Source organism: Pieris rapae, chromosome 17 (assembly GCF_905147795.1).
Source record: "Pieris rapae chromosome 17, ilPieRapa1.1, whole genome shotgun sequence".
Lineage (NCBI taxonomy): Eukaryota > Metazoa > Arthropoda > Insecta > Lepidoptera > Pieridae > Pieris > Pieris rapae.
Window position 1 is genome coordinate 7,900,350 of NC_059525.1, and position 17,655 is coordinate 7,918,004.

Sequence of the window (17,655 nt, forward strand, 5' to 3'; positions counted from 1 at the left end):
AATAGAGAGTAAAATATGATTTTTGTACAAAAATAATATTTTCTTCACTCCGTCGGTGGTCGAGTACTAGAGTATAACATACATGGCATGGACTAAATTTAATCTAATGTTGTACTCGCATAAAGGTTTTTTTTTTTTAATTTATTAACGACATACACATAATACCTACTAGGGCCTGACTGTATAAACACACACATGTTGTCTTGCTCCATGATTCAGGCCGATCTAAGCTCGCCAAAACAGCCCGAGCTGATCTGTAAAGGCCCTTAAGGCCATCAGCGAGATTCCTTAGAAGAAATGCTCCATGACGGAACTTCAAACGTTGTCTTGTAAGAAAATTGAATTGTAAATTAAACAAGTTTTATTGCTACAGAGTTTATTTCAATAATACAACATTACGATATTGTCGCGTATAACGACTATTTATTTTAAAAAAATTATTTGGCAAATACAATCTTTGTCTTAATCTAATTAAGTTTTTTGGGCAAACATATTTTAGCTAGCTGTGATTTCAAATGTTCACCTCCATAGTTTAAACCTACCTACCTACCTAGACCTATATATTTTTCCAATGCAGACTAATAATAGGTAATTTTTAATTAAATAGAAACATCTGTCATTTTTGTCTTTACTCTAAGTTAAGTTATGAATTAGTATATCAGTAATTGAGTATATAAAGTACTAGAGAGGGGATCTCTCTAGTACTTTCTCGATAATATACTTATTCTAAAATTAGAAACTGTATCTCAATAAACATAGTATTTTTTTCAGTTCATTTTTTTTAATTCATTAATATAGTTTAACTACAAACTTATTATATTATATATTACTGTTTCCTAATAATTAATAAAAGCACCAAGACAATATACATAAAAATATACAATAATATATAATGTCATGTATAAATCCAGCGGAAAATGGCAACATTTCAATAGTCACTGAATACAATAGTAATCTGTCAAATTGATGTGGCTGTATTTATTTTGAATTGTTTATTAAATAAAGTGTAAAATATCAGTCTTACCGGTTGTCATATTATAATTTGACTTATTAAAAAAATGCAAAACAGATGTATTGGCTAATAATATATATAGAGTATAATTCATGATTGTTATAAAAAAAATAATGCTGTCTGTTCCGCCTTTAAGCTTGACTCTTTGAAATTTGTTTTTAGTATTTTTCTTAACAAACATGTCACATTAATGCATAGATACATTATAGGAACGTTTTAAAAAATCTTAGTATACATGAAATAGGTTTAAGATTTCCTCACACACGAGGGATGTTCAATAAAAAGTGATAATACATTCTCCTTGGAAAGAAAAAAAGACTGGCAGGCGTTGCAGACATTTGATATAATGATGAAAAAGATTATTTTTTGCTTTTAAAAATATAAGTACTGTTTTGCATCTATGCGAAATGTGTTAATGAATGACTACGTTAAAAATAAAATTACCTTCAATAAAAGATAACCGCGTCATACTCATTATCACATTTTATTGGACAACCCTTGTACTTAATCAAATATTAAATTGGTTAAAACTACTCAATGAGTTTTGACAACAGTTTTAATTATGTGTTCTTAATTTTATGACATGATAATTAATGACATTTGCATCTGTCTTTATATGGCGTGCGGTTGTTTCTTTTTTATAATTAAACAATGTATTGAATGTACCACTTTGTTTGCAAATAAACGATTTATTATTAAAAGCATCTTCCAAATTGGTCAACTCTTTGTTCCCTTAATTTCTTTTAGTTCTTGTGTCTCATCCACACATGCCTCCTTCTCATTCATACTCTTCATCTCTTGCTCGTCATACTCCTCACCCTGTAGCATAACCTGAATTTCTCTCAAACTCTTACCCTTAGTCTCAGGTATACAGAAGTATGAAAATACCGAACCTATAAATGTAATCGACGCGTACATCCAAAACACCCCACACAATCCACCTGCGTCCTTTACTTCCTGGAAAAGCTTCAATGTTAAGAAGCCCAAAATACCTCCATATATATTTAAGGATGTGATAGCCACAGCTTTTACATTTAAAGGAAAAACTTCCCCTTGAACGACGCCAGCGATAGAATTAAAGCCGAGCGTGGAAAGGACATTTGAAGAAACGATTCCGATAAATGCCAACAAGGCAAAAGGCTTGATAGAATCATGGTCAACTTTAATAACTTCTAGAAGGAAGAAGTAGGTGCCGACGGTAGCTAAGGCAATGCTGCAGCCAAGGAAGGAGAAGATAAAGAGGGGACGACGACCGACTCTGTCCGCAAGGAATGAGGACATGAGACCTGTAAAAGATAACTTAGTTTATGCACGAAAGAAAATCTCTATGAAAAAAAAAGATTTTATGAAAAACTTACCAACAACAAATTTGATAGCTCCAAATATGATCAGCATTATGGAGAAGGGGAGTTCAGCTCCGCTCTCCTTCATGATAACAGCTAAGTATTGTTGCACTGCCTGAGTACCTGACATTATCTGAACCAGTTTTAGCCCTGGAAATAAGATATTGGTTAATTTCCTAAGTAACGGGACGTATTACAAACGTTTTAAAAACGTCGATTTTTGAGTAAAACCCACACACACACACAAGTAGGGTAGAAAAGGTGCCAAGAAGCCCTTGACCTTATTTAAGGCCCTATCTAAGCACGAATTTACCTGCGTAGATTTTGATTTCCAGCCAATCCTGGTTCCACCTACATACTGTCTAAAATGACATATGACTATGACGAACCTGCGAAACTTTTTAACTCTCTTAAGTAAAATCAATTTCTTTTTATAGTATTTCGTTTCTTTTTTTCCATAAAAAATTCTAAGATGGCGTAGACTGATTAATTTTTGATGTTATAATTCTTTTGACTCGTTAGGGAAAAATAAGAAGAGTAAATTTTTATGATGCGCCCGCACACCGTCACAAAATACCGACACCCGAAAAGTTTTATGAACAACAATAAGTATAACTTATAGTTATTCTTTTGGCGCGTAAGGGAAACATGGTGAAAGGATATTTTGGATATGGTTAGTGTCGTTTTTTTCTAAAATCGTAGAATAAGGCCAAAGATACGATACTTCTTGCGCAAGAGAAGTATAACTTTTACTGACTACCGACGGGGGTCTTCCCTGAGAGATACGACAACAACAATCAATCTTCGAGCCTCGATTCTTTGAATCCAACAATCCAAAATAGCGTTCTCCTCCATTAAAGGCCAGCACCGTACCCACTAAAAATGGGTGTCTATGGGCTGTGACGACTGCCTTTTTGGGCGTCCCTCAACTCGTTTGCCTCCCTATTATATTTAAAAAAAACCCGTGTACATTTTCTTATAAATAAGGTATATTACTGTGTAGCAACAAACTTACCAACCACAATAATAACCGCTCTCCGATACTGTTTCCCTCTTAGAAGTTCCAGAGTTGTGGTGGGATTACGCATGTCCATCTTCACGTGAGACTTAATTCGTTCCAACTCTAGGTCAAGATCCTGAAGATTTATTGGTACCAATTAAAAATTATGATTCAAAGCACTTGCACTTGTGAATGTCAGAGAAGTTAATTAATTCTAAATTTACGTTTATTACCAGTTCGTAAGTCAAGGGCGTAAGGCTGGAAAGAAACAGTGCGCCACACTTTTTAAATGATAAGTTTTGATTGATTTGAAAGCCTTCAAGCTAACATATAAATTATTGGTTTATGGTAAATTATGAAGGGAATATGCATATTCTTAAAAGACTTCAACAAAGAGATAGATTAGAGATCTTAAGGCTGTGCTAAATTTTGGAAGTATATATATTTGTCCACAAATCTAAACCTATAAATATAAATATATCCAACTTAAAGAATAATACATGTTTCATCAAATTTGCTTCAGTAATATAGAGGTTTTTTACAAGGCAAACAGGCAGGAGACTCAACTGATGTTAAGTGACACAGCCGCATGAACACACATTGCAGTGAGCTCGCAAGTGCGTTGCCGGCCATTCAATATTTACCCTATTAAAGTCTATCAAATCCTGGGCTTTATACGAGCACACAGCTCTCTATCTGGTAAGAAACTGAAAATTAAAAACCCACCTCACTCGTACCCCGCAATCTCACGAACGCTGTCTTCGCGTCTTCTTGTCTTCCCTTCATCAAATAATAGTACGGAGACTCCGGAATCCACAAGCAAGCGCAAAAGAACAGCACCGGCATGGCTAGGAGTAAGTAGTTTGTGACGTCATACGTCGCCACAGCCCCGATGCACATCATAAGTAATCCCCCGAAGTGGAACGCGATGCGCGTACCAACAGATAACCGTCCCCGGATATCCTTATCCGCTATTTCCGCTATATATATTATTACTATCTAGAAATAATGGTGTTATTTATAACTAATTTAATGTGTAATCCTTAGTGTTTTATTAATGTTATCTAGATAATTCGCCGACTAGTCGTTGAGGTATTTATTAGTGTACGTAATGGTACTGGTAACCCGGATGATTTAACACTTCTACCTATTTCTTTTAACTGTTTGGATGACCTTTACAGTAAATCTCAAAAAGGTGCCTCTTTACCTAATGTTGAACATTATTGCCTTTAAATTCGTCTCTGATACTTTTATACATGCTCAGTGTTATACCTATCGTATCCACGCATTGGACAGTCGGTCAGAACATGTAACAGCTACAAGGACAGGCAGCACTTTGTCTAATCCAAAGATACGACAAGAATCCACCATGACCTGTAAACATCTGGGTAATCAATACCATTGGTTTCATTTGCTTCAATATCGAAAAGGCCGAAACAACATTTGGAAGGAATAACTTAGCAATTGCACCTATCATATAACAGAAAACCTGAATCAAATATTAATATTCAAATTCAAGGCGTCGAAGATTCTTTGCCTATTCGCAGAAATTTAAGTGTAGGTATGTACTTGCTCGCTAGTGGGTATGCAGAGAGTCCCACATATCTCTTCACCACAAGATTGGCGTACCTCAGGAATGTACGCATAACCCACAAAAAAAGGTATCAAAAGTGTAGGTTTGATATAGAGTGCAGATAGTAATTATGACTTATGATTGATGACTAAAAGATTGTTGGTCAAGACTGTTGTTACTTAAGTATATCTGGAAGAAACTGCTTTTTGCAGTAAGACAATTGAATTCTTCATTACTTTTATTTTGTCTTATGTTTGTGTTATTGTGTATTATTTTATTTAATAGTAATATTATATTTTTATTAGTTTTTAATGATTGTATCCGAGTTGTTTTTATAAAGATTAGGTATATAATCTAATAACAAACCATCTCGATGTCATTGTTTTATTGATATTGCATAGAATTACGTGGTCGCAATTCAAGTGACAGGGTAAACCTGCTGATTAATTAATTTAGAAATTATAGTTATAATCTAGAGGTACCTGTTTCGTTTCCCTGTAAAACAATTATTTCGGGGAATAGAGGCTGACCACTATCCAATATAACAGTCTGTTAGTTATCATTATCATTACAGTGATTGTTATCATTTCTCAAATATTACATGAAATTGTCTATACATACAGATGATATCATACCGGTCCCGAAGCCCCATAGAATCTTCATTATGAACAACCACCATGCTTTACTTGCCGATGCTGCAATTATCTGGAATTATACAAAAAATATTTCTTCGTGATAGTGCGGTCAATTTAAACATTCGAGTTGCATAAAATCCCAACAAACTGAAAATCAGTAAAATTGTTCAAAACATAATTATAAATAATATTTAAAAGTTCCTCATCATTCCCGTGTATGGAATTTTTTTTTATTCAAGGTTTTTGGGTATGCGTGCCAAAACATGTGTATAATGGGCTACTTATAATTGGTTTCGGTTCGTGAGCTAATGTAACCAAAAAGTGTCCTCCACGTCATTTCAGTTAAAAGTAAAGACTAGGGTTACCACCATTAGATTACAATTAAAGTATGTACACTAGAAAAATAAGTACATAGTATCGAAGTAAATTTACTATGTTTAAAAATATTTATTGCCTTTTGTAGATTTTTATTAAGTTGGTATCTCGATTAAACTACTCTCTGCGGGCCTGTAGCCTTTGATGAGGGCTGCAGCATGCTAGGAGATGTAGGGCTTCACTTGCAGGAGCGTCTTTAATAATTTCAAACAAGGGCTTATAACATAAATACGACGACATAATATAAGAAGCTGGACTAACAAAATGTGTAACTTAACTTATTTATTGGTTCTAAAAACGAAATGACACATCTGTTACCTATAAAGAATATAAGTGATGTCGAACTATTGTTCAATCCCGACGACAATGTTATCTACAATAATTTATGAATGTATAAAAAATTCTAGGCATAATATCAAACAAAAACTGACATTGTACAATTTAATGGCTACAATTGTATGGTGATTCAGGAATTGGTTTGCGCATTTAATTACTGACTAAAATATTTATGTAACTTTAATGTTAGGTTATAGACTAAATAATTTATCATTCGTGACTACAAGCGCCATATTTAAGATGGACGATCCATATCTTTTGTTGGTCATTTGCTCTTTATTTCTAGAAGCTTCATTAACAGTGAAGTAATACTACAATATAGTTCACTAGGAACATCATATTTCTATATTCTCATGATAGTTTTCCTGATAAGAATGTGTAGTTTCGTGGTACTTATTACTTATCTTTATTACGAATAGCTGTACGTAATTTTCTCTGCAGTTAAACTAAAGAACATTTCATAAACAGTTCTGTTTATGAAATGTTTGTGTCTGTGTTGCTTAACGTTTTTAACTATCTGATCAAATTACCAGGCGCGGCAGCAAATACCTCAACGTTCTCTAGCCATAGACATTGTTTGTGAACGTACAGAACCAAACATGCGTAACACCTAGGGTCTGTACTCGTTTTTATGTCATTTCGATAATATGCATACCTGCATAATTATTGTATTAGTATCCATCACTTTTTGTGAGTAATATTGCATCTAGTTCATAATTGATTTATTTATTTAATAATCGTACTATCATTAAAAGACTTTGGTGGTCATGTCCACATGTTTTAGGAACGACACCGCTTTTTATATATTTGTATGTATGTTAATTTTGAAATATGTTTGTCCTAATTTTGTGGTCCAAAATAACAAAAGAAAAAAGACTATATGACTATGTGTAAGCCTTGAAATAAAATTTCAAGATATTCAACTATGACGAATGCTAAAGGTGTCGGAAAAAAAATTACTTTCGAACTCAAACGGTTAGAAATAAGTTGATGAATAAAAAAGTTGCTGCCATTAGGATCCTCCAAAATGAGAGCGTACCAGTTCTTAAAAGGCCGGCAACGCACTCGCGAGTTCTCTGGCGTGTGTCCATGGGCATGGGCATGTATCACTTAACATCAAGTGAGCCTCATTCTCGTTTGTATAAAAATAAATAAAACTTACCGTTCCGGTAGCGATAGGCACTGCGCTCAGCAGTAAAGTTGTTCTTCTACCAAATTGATCACAAATAAACCTTGTCACCAGGCTGCCAATCATTAACCCTACTGGCGAAAGACTGAGCATCCATGATATTTGTTTCTGTAAAATAATTTTAAATATATGAGAAATGTAATATTCAACCTGTAGTACCAAAGACAAAGAATCGTCTTCTTCATATCATATAATATATAATACATCTCATAGAAAAATTGAAGGCATACATATTTAGGTCAAAAGTTTTTTTTATAATCATGTCGTAAACACCAACAATGTAACATAAACAACACTTGTAAACTCATAACATGGAGTATAGACGCTCTTTAATCTGGTGTCATTAGAAGATTATAGTCAAAACAAAATATACACTGGCCGTAGCAAGGGCATATCTAGGGTGTCATGGCCATAATATAACATTTATTGTTGTTTTATTTATTTAGGCCACTTTACTAAACAAACACACGCACGTTATATTTCATAAAATCTTTTTCAGAAAATAACTGAAGCATTGACTACGAGACCGTTGGATCATTGCGTTACTTACAATGTATGGTGCGTACATTGTAAGTCCCGCAACTACAAAAAGGGGCAGTCATATCTGTATATGTTTCATTCCGTATCAGCTCCCTGTACGTGGCCTCATTTGTTATCTATAAAATACGCCGGTACCCTGACAATGTCTACCTTCTCCGATGCCAATTATTTGCGAAAGATTGACCTTAGGGTATATACACTGTCATGGCGCTAAGTCTCGATTCTGAGTAAATGACGTTTAAATGACGTTGTGGTTTATGACATTTTCTTTTGAATTATTGTATGTAAAGGGAGGATAAAACTTGCTGAGTTTCTTGCCCGTTCTTCTCAGAACAAGACCTCCTGGTAGTCTTCGAACGGATGGCGTAGTTTTGCTCTATCGCGAATTTTGTAAACGTTTTTGACATTCATAAGCATGCCTTAAGTCGCATCTAAACTGAATAAATAAATTTTGATTGATTGATTGATTGATTAATTGAGTCCTACTAAGTTAACACTGCTGTGTATTCGTGATTTATCTTAATTCTTTTATGACGCATGATGTTTAAGTTTAAGACGCGGGTTCTGGGGCTGGGTTCACTCAAAGCCATCGGCTCACTAAACTGTGCCGGATGCCAGCCCGGGGTCTGGACCAAATTCTATCGAGAGGCTCTACTCAAGTTTTATTAAATAAAACAAATAAATATTTTTGGATTTAATATCGGCAAATATAGAAATAGTAACTCTTTCAATTAGATTTAAGCAAATCATCATCTATAGTCCACAAAGTGAGATGATTAAGACATTCTTATAAAAAAATAAAAATCTGGCCGCTAGAAAGGTAGATGTAGTATAGATGCTAGTCTAAAATATATATAGATTATAATTAAACTTTAGAACATTATGGTAGAAAAATTTTAAACTTATTTTTACGATTTACCGTGACGAATTAGTTTCTTCAGATTTTAGTTTTTTAAGTGGAAGTGAAGCAAGATTTTAGGCGTTTCTATGTGAATTAATATTTTTGAAGTTATACTTCTTTCGGCGCGATGGAGAAAAATGATGAGTGAATGGCGCGTGCACACCAACACCTAAATTCGACATCGTAAAGTTAGGTCTAGGTGGCATGGAAATCGATAACTATGTTCAAGTTGTATATTCTAGTATTTTTATATTTAGAACACGTGTTTCGTAACAGTACATTTAATTTTATTATTTTGGTGTTTATAAATCAATTTCATATACGACAGTGATAGTATTTACTAAATTATAAATAAATAATAAATTTGTTATTAAGGTACCAATATGTAGCTGTATTAAATTATTTATTGACGAAGATTAATCACCCTTCCCTTGTCTATATTCATTTTAAATTTTACGACATTCAAAGGTAACACGAAAAAGTTCTATTGCTGGTTATGTAACTTAACTATAGCTAAGTTAAATATAAATATTTTCGTTAATAAGCGTAAACAAAATGAAAACAATCATCGCATACTTGAAGCCAATATTGCGCCCTTTAGTTTTTACACCACTCATAAATGGTACTTTAACATTCACCGTTCCGTTAATGTCATACATAAGTGTAATTTAGATTTGTTAACCCTTAGATAAGCCAAGCTAAGTTAAAGAAATGAAATCGCGAAAAAAATTATCTACTCTAAGTTAACATTTAATTAAAAATAAATTAATCAAATACATACTTAACGAGACTCAACGAAAGAAAATTACAATAATACCCATATTTTATACAGATGTAGGTCTCTTAGTTTTGGATAATTTTAGATAAAAATACTATCAGTTGGCTGATAACAGTTGACTGATATCCTCGTCTGTCTATCTTAAATATTTATCATCTTTAATAGCAGGTAACCCCTATTTGCGGCCAGATTTAACTAGGCACCTATATATAGAAAAAAATGCTTCAATTTTCGAAGAAGTGCGGCCACGCGATTAACGGCATAAATGATTTTTTTAAATCTTTATACAAATTGCCGTCACGTAGACGATATCTAATTTAAATAATGGAACGAAATGTTTTCCCAAAAATAATTTCATTAAAAATAGTAGCGGCAACTTTTTTTTTTTTTGATAGGCAACTTGGTAGATTTACATTGTCCTAATTATACACATAAATATTAGTTTTTTAGTAAAAAACCGATGAGCGAAGTAATCCTGCAGCCTGATCTCGTACTAACCAATGTGGATATTAATTTTGAAAATATTTTTTCGTACTGTATTCATGTTTATTAAGATTTTAAATAGTTGCGTAAAAAGTTTTTGATGTTATATTTCTTTTGGCGCGATGGAGAAAAATGAAAGTCAATTTTTACGATGCGCGCGCTCACAATATTACTTGACTATACATATATTGAAAATGTTTACAAAATAAATGCCCAGTGTGAATTATGACGCTTGTTATTACCGATTAGTAATTACATTCAATAGCACTAAAAATAAAACAAAACATTGGTTGAGAGGTTGAACTTGTAAACAAACTAATACAGTTAACTAATTGTTTCACTCTTACATTAATTTCAGTAAGTAATAGAAGTAAAATAACAAACATTACCCTTTGTCTCTTTTATCGTGTGTAGAACACGAGAGATTCCGCGCATTCCGATAAACTTTAAAGCAATAAAACCCTTTCGCTATAACTAAAAATGGTCTAATAATAAAACATTTATCGAGCCTTACATCTTACAGCCCCTTATAGAAAATAAAGTAATCTCCTTTCATCACAAGTTGAACACAATTGGACAGAAAGAGACCAAAGTACTTTCGCTAAGATTGCAATAAGACAGAGTGTTTAAATATCGAACGCTTTAAAAAATACATGTTTTATAAAACAAACACGTAATCGATAAGTGTATCCAATATCCAATATTTAACACCTTCGTCACATTACCACAATAGACATTTTTTTTTTATAATACTTTATGTCATGAATAATAATTATACTTACATTAGTTATTACAATACTGGTTTCATTGTTTAGCAGTTTAGGCATCGCTGGTGTTGTCCATAAGGAGCACATACCTAGCGTAGTGGTGGCCAAAGACACTGCAACAAATCAATATATTCATAATTTTACACAATCAATCAGCAATGATTTTGGGCGGCAATCTAGGTCCGAAATCAAACAAAAATAATATTTATATAAATTAGGTTTATAAAAATATAAAAATTTTTGTTTTTTTTTTACATAAGCCATTTTGACTTGGATATAGTTTTGCAAATACACTTGATAACCGATTACATCTTAAAAACACTTCAGAAAAATATATTTAAAAATTTGTCCATGTCCATTCAACTCATCTAAGCATGGTCAATGACTAGTAAATATTTCATACATTATAAAATCAACACGACTTATTACGGTAAATTTTATTTTTTAAATTTATTGGTAACCTAACACTATTTTTAAATTTCGCGCTCATTTATGCTATTATAATTAAAAAGTTCAACAAACCCGCGCTGACCACCAAATACTGAAGATGTCGGTTCTTTTCCATTTTCTGAAATAAAATGAATTTATCAATAAAAAATTATTGATAAAGTAATATTATAAACAATGTTATTAATAATGTACTGTATAAAAAGTTACAAACGCACCAGTTCCACTATTACTAGAAATTGACATGCACAACCTTTGAGGTCTGCAACAAGCACTGTAAGTAAATACTAAATAACTAGGTACCTAATATGATTATGTGTCAGTCGTCAGAACTCGGATGCTATTGACTGTTGGATAAGTGATGTAGCTCCCAGCCGGCAGCTAGCAGCAATGTACAATAAAATGTAATCTGTGCACTGAAACCAACTGAAACGGAAGTCTTATTGCCCATCACACAAGGCGACTCGATCGCGAGAATAAGGACGGTTTACTTGTGCCACTTCGTATCCATGCCTTGCCAGATTATTAATGTCAACTTTTAGAGGACACCGGACATAGGACAAAGAAAGAAAAAACTTTAATTTTATTTTATTCAAGCAGCACGATACATTTTTTCTTATTTTTATTTGTGGTATGAACCCAAGGCATATTAATATTGGAAGGCACATTAAGTAGATAACTCGGTTACCCCAAACACGTCCATCTGGCATAAATGTAGCGCGGAACAACTAAATAAAGCGAGAGTGTAGTTGGCTACCATCAATATTCAATGCCCTGACGAGACGATATGAGATTCTTTAGGTAATAACAAAACCACCTCTGATATTCGGGACAAATAAAATGAAATGAGCGAAATGTTGTAACTCACTTCGCGATGTTATTTAGGCCATTCACAAGAAACATCATGTGTATCCTATTTCGATCGCTATTAATCTGAAAATAACGAAAATAATAAGAAGCATTATTAATTATTACTATATTTTAGGAATATGCTATTTTAAACATTTGATTTTGGCCGAATATAATTTTGAAGCCGATGTTAAAAAAATTAAATAGGCTCCCAATGGCGCGGTGCGCCTAATGTTTATTAGTTATTCTATAGTCTGTACTTTAGAGTATGTACTATACTAAATACTCTATAGTAATCTGTGACTGCTTAAAGTCATAGGGTGTCGTGTGGCATCAATTTTATTTTTGTCGAATGTGTATTAAATTTTGAGACATAAATACATTCTCTTACATTAATTCGCGATGTCTGAACATGTGCTGCCGGCTGAAGAGCCGATAAGATTCATCGCGCCGATTATTCAAGATAACCCTACAGGATGGGGTCCTTGCGAAATGCCGGATCAATTTCGGGATATGCCTTATCAGCCCTTTAGCAAAGGAGACAGGCTAGGAACCATAAGTGACTGGACAGTAGTACAGGACAAGAAATACCAGAGTAAGTTTTATAAGTCCCAAATAATATTTGTAGGTTATACAATGACCACTGTTCTGGTTTATTATGTACATCCTAATTTATGGTAGAGTCTTTAATTTATCCGACGTGTTGTTTTAGATAAGTTTGCATCTCAGTTTGGTGCTGGTTCATCGTATGCCTACTTCCACGATCAAGATGAAAGTAGTTTCCATCTGGTGGATACTACTCGGGTTCAGAAACCTCCTTACCAACGTGGCCGTGCTCGGGGACAGAGAGGCCGCGGTGCCAGAGGTGCTCGAACTCCTGGTGGCATGACAACTTTGAATAAAGTAAGAATCACGTCAATTAGTGAATTGACCATTAATTGTTTCTTAATAAACGCAGCTAGCATTACCTCAACCTACACTAAGCATTTAATTTGTGAATAAACAAGTGATTGTTTAACTCAAATTACGTAAAACATACATTTCGTCCAATGTACAGTTAAAGTTTAAATTATTATTAACACTAGCGAGAAGGTGGGTGGTACAAATAAGTAAAATTTAAAACCTTTTTTTTATTTAAATTTTGTAATATTTCATCCACTGAATTGGTTCTATCACATTAACATAGTATTTATAAGATTTATTATCTATAAATTTATTACTATGATATGCATTCCCTAAACTTGAATTTGCAGCAACAAAGGGATCGCAAACTTGGTAAGAGGTGGGGCCAAAGGGGTGCTCCAATGAAGATTCGTGATGCCTCAGTTACTGTAAGGCCTACTTGGGTAACTATTGAAGATATGGACTTTCCCCGTCTGGCTAAATTGTCTCTACCAGGAATAAAAGAAGGTGAAAATATAACATCATTTTTATAGTAAAATTATTCCTACTCATTCTCATTTGAGAAAGTGTTCACAAGGATTTATTAAATTTAATATTTATACAAATTTTTAAAGTCTCCTTATGGGAAATGTGATTGTAGGTCAATCGGCTTTTTAATAACTCTGAATAATATGCAAAATGCCTTTTAATTTAATATTTTTAGGGCAAATAATTAAAACATTGGGAGTTGAAAGTTAATTTTGAGATTTTAAGTCTAAATCAAAATTTTGTAATACTAGTGCCATTTCAGTTTACATTATACAAAAGTTCTGTAAAATTATTGAAATAATTATATTTCTAGGAGAGGATATTGCCTGCTGTGGTACTTTGGAATACTATGAAAAGTCTTATGATCGTGTCAATGTGAAACATGAGAAGTCATTACAACGCATTGACAGAATCTTCCATACCGTAAGATTTAAATCTTGGTTTTCTTGCCATAAAATTTTATTTTAGCTGTATAATTTGACAATAATTGAATTTAAAGTAGATCCATTAGTTTTATACATTAGTGATTTTTTTAAAGCAAATGTGTTGTCTACTTGCTCCCTTATAATAGACATAATATTATCTAAATCACCACTAAATTAACCACTAAGTAATAAAATATAATACACAATTCATTTACATCTAGGTTACTACAACTGATGACCCAGTGATCCGTCGTCTCAGTAAGACTGTTGGTACTGTGTATGCCACAGACACTATCCTTGCAACTATCATGTGCTGCACTCGCTCCAACTACTCATGGGACATAGTTATGGAAAAGATTGGTAAATAACTATAACAAAACATCAAAAAAAGTTTTTGAGACAAGAATGATAATCTTTTTTTGGAAAGAACTGTACCAAGGTATATAAATACCACATTTTAACCACCAAGTTGAAAAAGCGGCAGTTGACGCATAAAATGGTCATAAACAAGACACATTCTATCTCTGCTCTTGTGATATACATAGCAAACACAATCATGCACTATTGCAAGAAAAAATCTACTTATTTATAAAGGGTAACATTGAAAATGTTTAGAACTGGCCAGTTAGAAACAGTGCTATTGAAAATTTTTTGAATTTCAATTTTAGAACTCTGGTAACCTAATGTAGTATTCATTATTTTTTGTAAATTGGCGGCAAATCTAAAATATGTAAAAATGAACCTATTGTGGGAAAATTCTAAAAAGAATGGGCCCACTGCTTTTATCAGTGATTCCATCAAATGCGACAATGTGTAGAGAGGAACAGAGATTACTTTGAAAAACAATCAAAGCATTGGCAACTTTCTACACTGAGATGTTTTTCATTTTCTAATCACCTTTTCACCGTTATCTAGGTATTACGTTCAATTAAAGTAGATTTAATGCTTTATTATGCTTTGGAGCAAAGCAAAAAACTGACCTAACCTTACTTATAAAGTTGTATGACTAGTAATTTGTGATAAAAATATGCATTTTACAGGTGATAAGTTGTTCTTGGACAAGCGTGACAACACTGAGTTTGATTTGCTAACTGTCAACGAGACATCTGTGGAACCTCCAGCAGATGATGGTACTTCCATTAATTCACCCCGTAACTTGGCCTTGGAGGCTACCTTCATCAACCATAATTTCAGCCAGCAGGTAAGAATTGGACTTTTAAATATATACAGTTGGCAAAGTTGTCAAGACATCAAAAAGATAAACAAATGATAATATAATTTGTACTTGTCCTCTGTGATAATTCTTGGATGTTTCAAAAATTACTCAACCGATTTTATTTAACTTTAACAATCAGTTTCGGTTAACTTTGTCGTTAAATATCCATACACCACAAAGCCATATCTGACAATATTAAAATTATAATACATTTCAAACCTTTTTTTCTTGATAAAACGCACATATATCATGTGCACCACAGTTAAATCTATAATAATGATATTTATTTAAAATAAGAAATTAAATAATTACAGGTGCTGAAATCTGGTCCTGCTGAGCCGAAATACAAATTCCCTGAACCTAATCCATTTGTGTCTGAAGAGGAGGAAGGTGAAGTGGCATCTGTGGGCTACCGCTACCGGAAGTGGAACTTGAACAATGGTGTTGTAAGTATTATTTGATATGAAATAGTTATGTGAAATATCCTAGAACAGTTTCAAAGTTAATAAGTGTCATATCACATACAAATACATGGCAGTATTTTTAGTAGTAGCACTACATAATTTGAATTGAATTTTTCAGGTATTAGTAGCTCGTTGTGAACACGATGCAGTACTTCAAGGTCCTCAAGGCGAAACCCAATTTTTGACCATCAAGGCATTGAACGAATGGGACTCTAAGTTGGCCAATGGTGTGGAATGGAGGCAGAAATTGGACACACAGCGGGGTGCTGTACTGGCCAACGAGTTGAGGAATAACTCATGCAAGCTTGCTAAGTGGACTGTTCAGGTAAAATTTCCAATAAAAACCATTCTTACCTCAGAAATATGTGATGTCTTTTGTCTTTTTAGACATAAAACAATGTCATTTGGTTGTCTTATATTTATAGATAAGAAGAAATTTGTGTTTCATAGCTATATATAATAATAATACATATATATTTTAATGTTCAATAGTGCTATTTTAGGTGGTCTAATTGGAATAAATTATTTGATTTGATTCATTTCAATTTTGTTACAAATATATTTTGTAGGTAAAAACCGAGATATAAAAACGTATTAAAAATTACAGGCCCTGTTAGCTGGTTCGGACCAGATTAAATTCGGATATGTGTCGCGTGTGCAAGTGCGTGACAACTCGCGTCACGTCATACTCGGCACGCAGCAATTCAAGCCGCACGAGTTTGCCGCGCAAATCAACTTGTCTATGGACAATGCGTGGGGTATACTTCGATGCATCATCGATATTTGTATGAAGCAAAAGGATGGTGAGTCTTTGACATTTTTTGTATGATTCTCCCTTTCACACTCTCAGTCGGTCTCAATCGCTCTCTCCTTTTTCTTCGACAAAAACGCTGCACATCTTCGTGACGTTTCACCCGGTAAAACAATTTACCCTCATGCGCCTAATGAAGTTTCACTTCAAAAATGTTACATTGGATATATTTTTAAGTGCTAAAAAACTTTCTCTTTGTATTTAAAAGAGCTTAAAATTTTCTTTTATGTCAAGAGCTTTTCAAATAGTCTTTTTTTTTTCAGGTAAATACCTTATTATGAAGGATCCTAACAAGCCACTCATTCGTTTATATGACATTCCGGACAATACCTTTGAGTCTGACGCCTCAGAGGAAAGTGGGGACGAACCGGCAGACACACCCTTCGCTCCTTTGTACTCGTATGGAAACTCCAAGAGGATTTAATACAATTGTGGGAATAATTAATTTTTGTGTAAAATACACGGGAATTTTGTTAGTCCTGCTGTTATATTATTAAATAGTTCTGTATTACAGATTTGTATTGGCCAATAAATAATTTCGTCACAAATGTTTTTTTAGTTGATTTTATATACTCACATACCCGAGGTCGTAGGTTCGATCCCCGGCTGTGCACCAATGGACGTTCTTTCTATGTGCTCATTTAACATTTGCTCAAACGGTGAAGGAAAACATCGTGAGAAAACCGACATGTCTTAGACCCAAAAAGTCGACGACGTGTGTCAGGCAGTGGAGGCTGATCACCTACTTACCTATTAGATTTAAAAATGATCATGAAACAGATTCAAAAATCTGAGGCCAAGACCTAAAGAGGTTGTAGCCCCACTGATTTATTTAATTTTTTATATGCACATATTAAAGAAATTTCTGTACTGACCATTACACATAAAAACTCACTGAGCCTGAGTTTCTTTTGACATGTAACATGCGAGGTCCAGAAACTTTAGGAAAGCATTTTGTGACTGGCAGAGTGGAGAATACCATATCACGTGACCGATCAAGCATATTTCCATAGAGGTCTTACCATTACCCAGGCCCGGAGGCCTTTCAGACAGAAAGAGCAGGACTGAACAATATTTTTT

General features: G+C 33.6%; 2 protein-coding genes across 4 annotated transcripts; one reads left to right on the forward strand and one right to left on the reverse strand.

The window, feature by feature from the left end:
- Positions 1-359: 359 nt before the first annotated feature.
- LOC110999527 (facilitated trehalose transporter Tret1) lies at positions 360-12,098 on the reverse strand. 3 transcript variants are annotated; one of them, XM_022268618.2, is made up of 9 exons: positions 11,683-12,098; positions 11,455-11,500; positions 10,948-11,045; positions 7,437-7,571; positions 5,550-5,633; positions 4,082-4,354; positions 3,371-3,491; positions 2,371-2,505; positions 360-2,298 (listed from the first exon to the last, which is right to left on the reverse strand). In XM_022268618.2, exons 2-9 carry the CDS (start codon positions 11,495-11,497, stop codon positions 1,730-1,732), a joined length of 1,458 nt encoding a protein of 485 aa, XP_022124310.2. In that variant the 5' UTR covers positions 11,498-11,500; positions 11,683-12,098; the 3' UTR covers positions 360-1,729. The 3 variants fall into 3 exon arrangements, with proteins under 3 accessions (XP_022124310.2, XP_022124309.2, XP_022124308.2); XM_022268617.2 differs by lacking the exon at positions 11,683-12,098 and adding an exon at positions 11,598-11,678; XM_022268616.2 differs by lacking the exon at positions 11,683-12,098 and adding an exon at positions 11,575-11,671.
- A 419-nt stretch (positions 12,099-12,517) lies between these two features.
- On the forward strand, positions 12,518-17,123 carry LOC110999526 (eukaryotic translation initiation factor 3 subunit D). Its single transcript, XM_022268615.2, has 10 exons — positions 12,518-12,823; positions 12,941-13,131; positions 13,482-13,638; positions 13,973-14,082; positions 14,306-14,444; positions 15,125-15,285; positions 15,615-15,746; positions 15,883-16,089; positions 16,372-16,567; positions 16,839-17,123. Exons 1-10 carry the CDS (start codon positions 12,631-12,633, stop codon positions 16,997-16,999), a joined length of 1,647 nt encoding a protein of 548 aa, XP_022124307.1. The 5' UTR covers positions 12,518-12,630; the 3' UTR covers positions 17,000-17,123.
- Positions 17,124-17,655: the final 532 nt, after the last annotated feature.

Excerpts from the sequence above, each read along its gene's own strand:
- LOC110999526 (XM_022268615.2), top strand. The coding sequence starts at position 12,631 with ATGTCTGAACATGTGCTGCCGGCTGAAGAGCCGATAAGATTCATCGCG. Across the intron at positions 13,132-13,481 it reads GCATGACAACTTTGAATAAA|CAACAAAGGGATCGCAAACT; the intron begins GTAAGAATCACG and ends TTGAATTTGCAG. Across the intron at positions 13,639-13,972 it reads TCTACCAGGAATAAAAGAAG|GAGAGGATATTGCCTGCTGT; the intron begins GTGAAAATATAA and ends TTATATTTCTAG.
- LOC110999527 (XM_022268616.2), bottom strand. The coding sequence starts at position 11,625 with ATGTCAATTTCTAGTAATAGTGGAACTGGTGCGTTTGTAACTTTTTAT. Across the intron at positions 11,501-11,574 it reads CGTTTGTAACTTTTTATACA|AAAATGGAAAAGAACCGACA; the intron begins GTACATTATTAA and ends ATTTTATTTCAG. Across the intron at positions 5,634-7,436 it reads TGCCTATCGCTACCGGAACG|ATAATTGCAGCATCGGCAAG; the intron begins GTAAGTTTTATT and ends GTATAATTCCAG.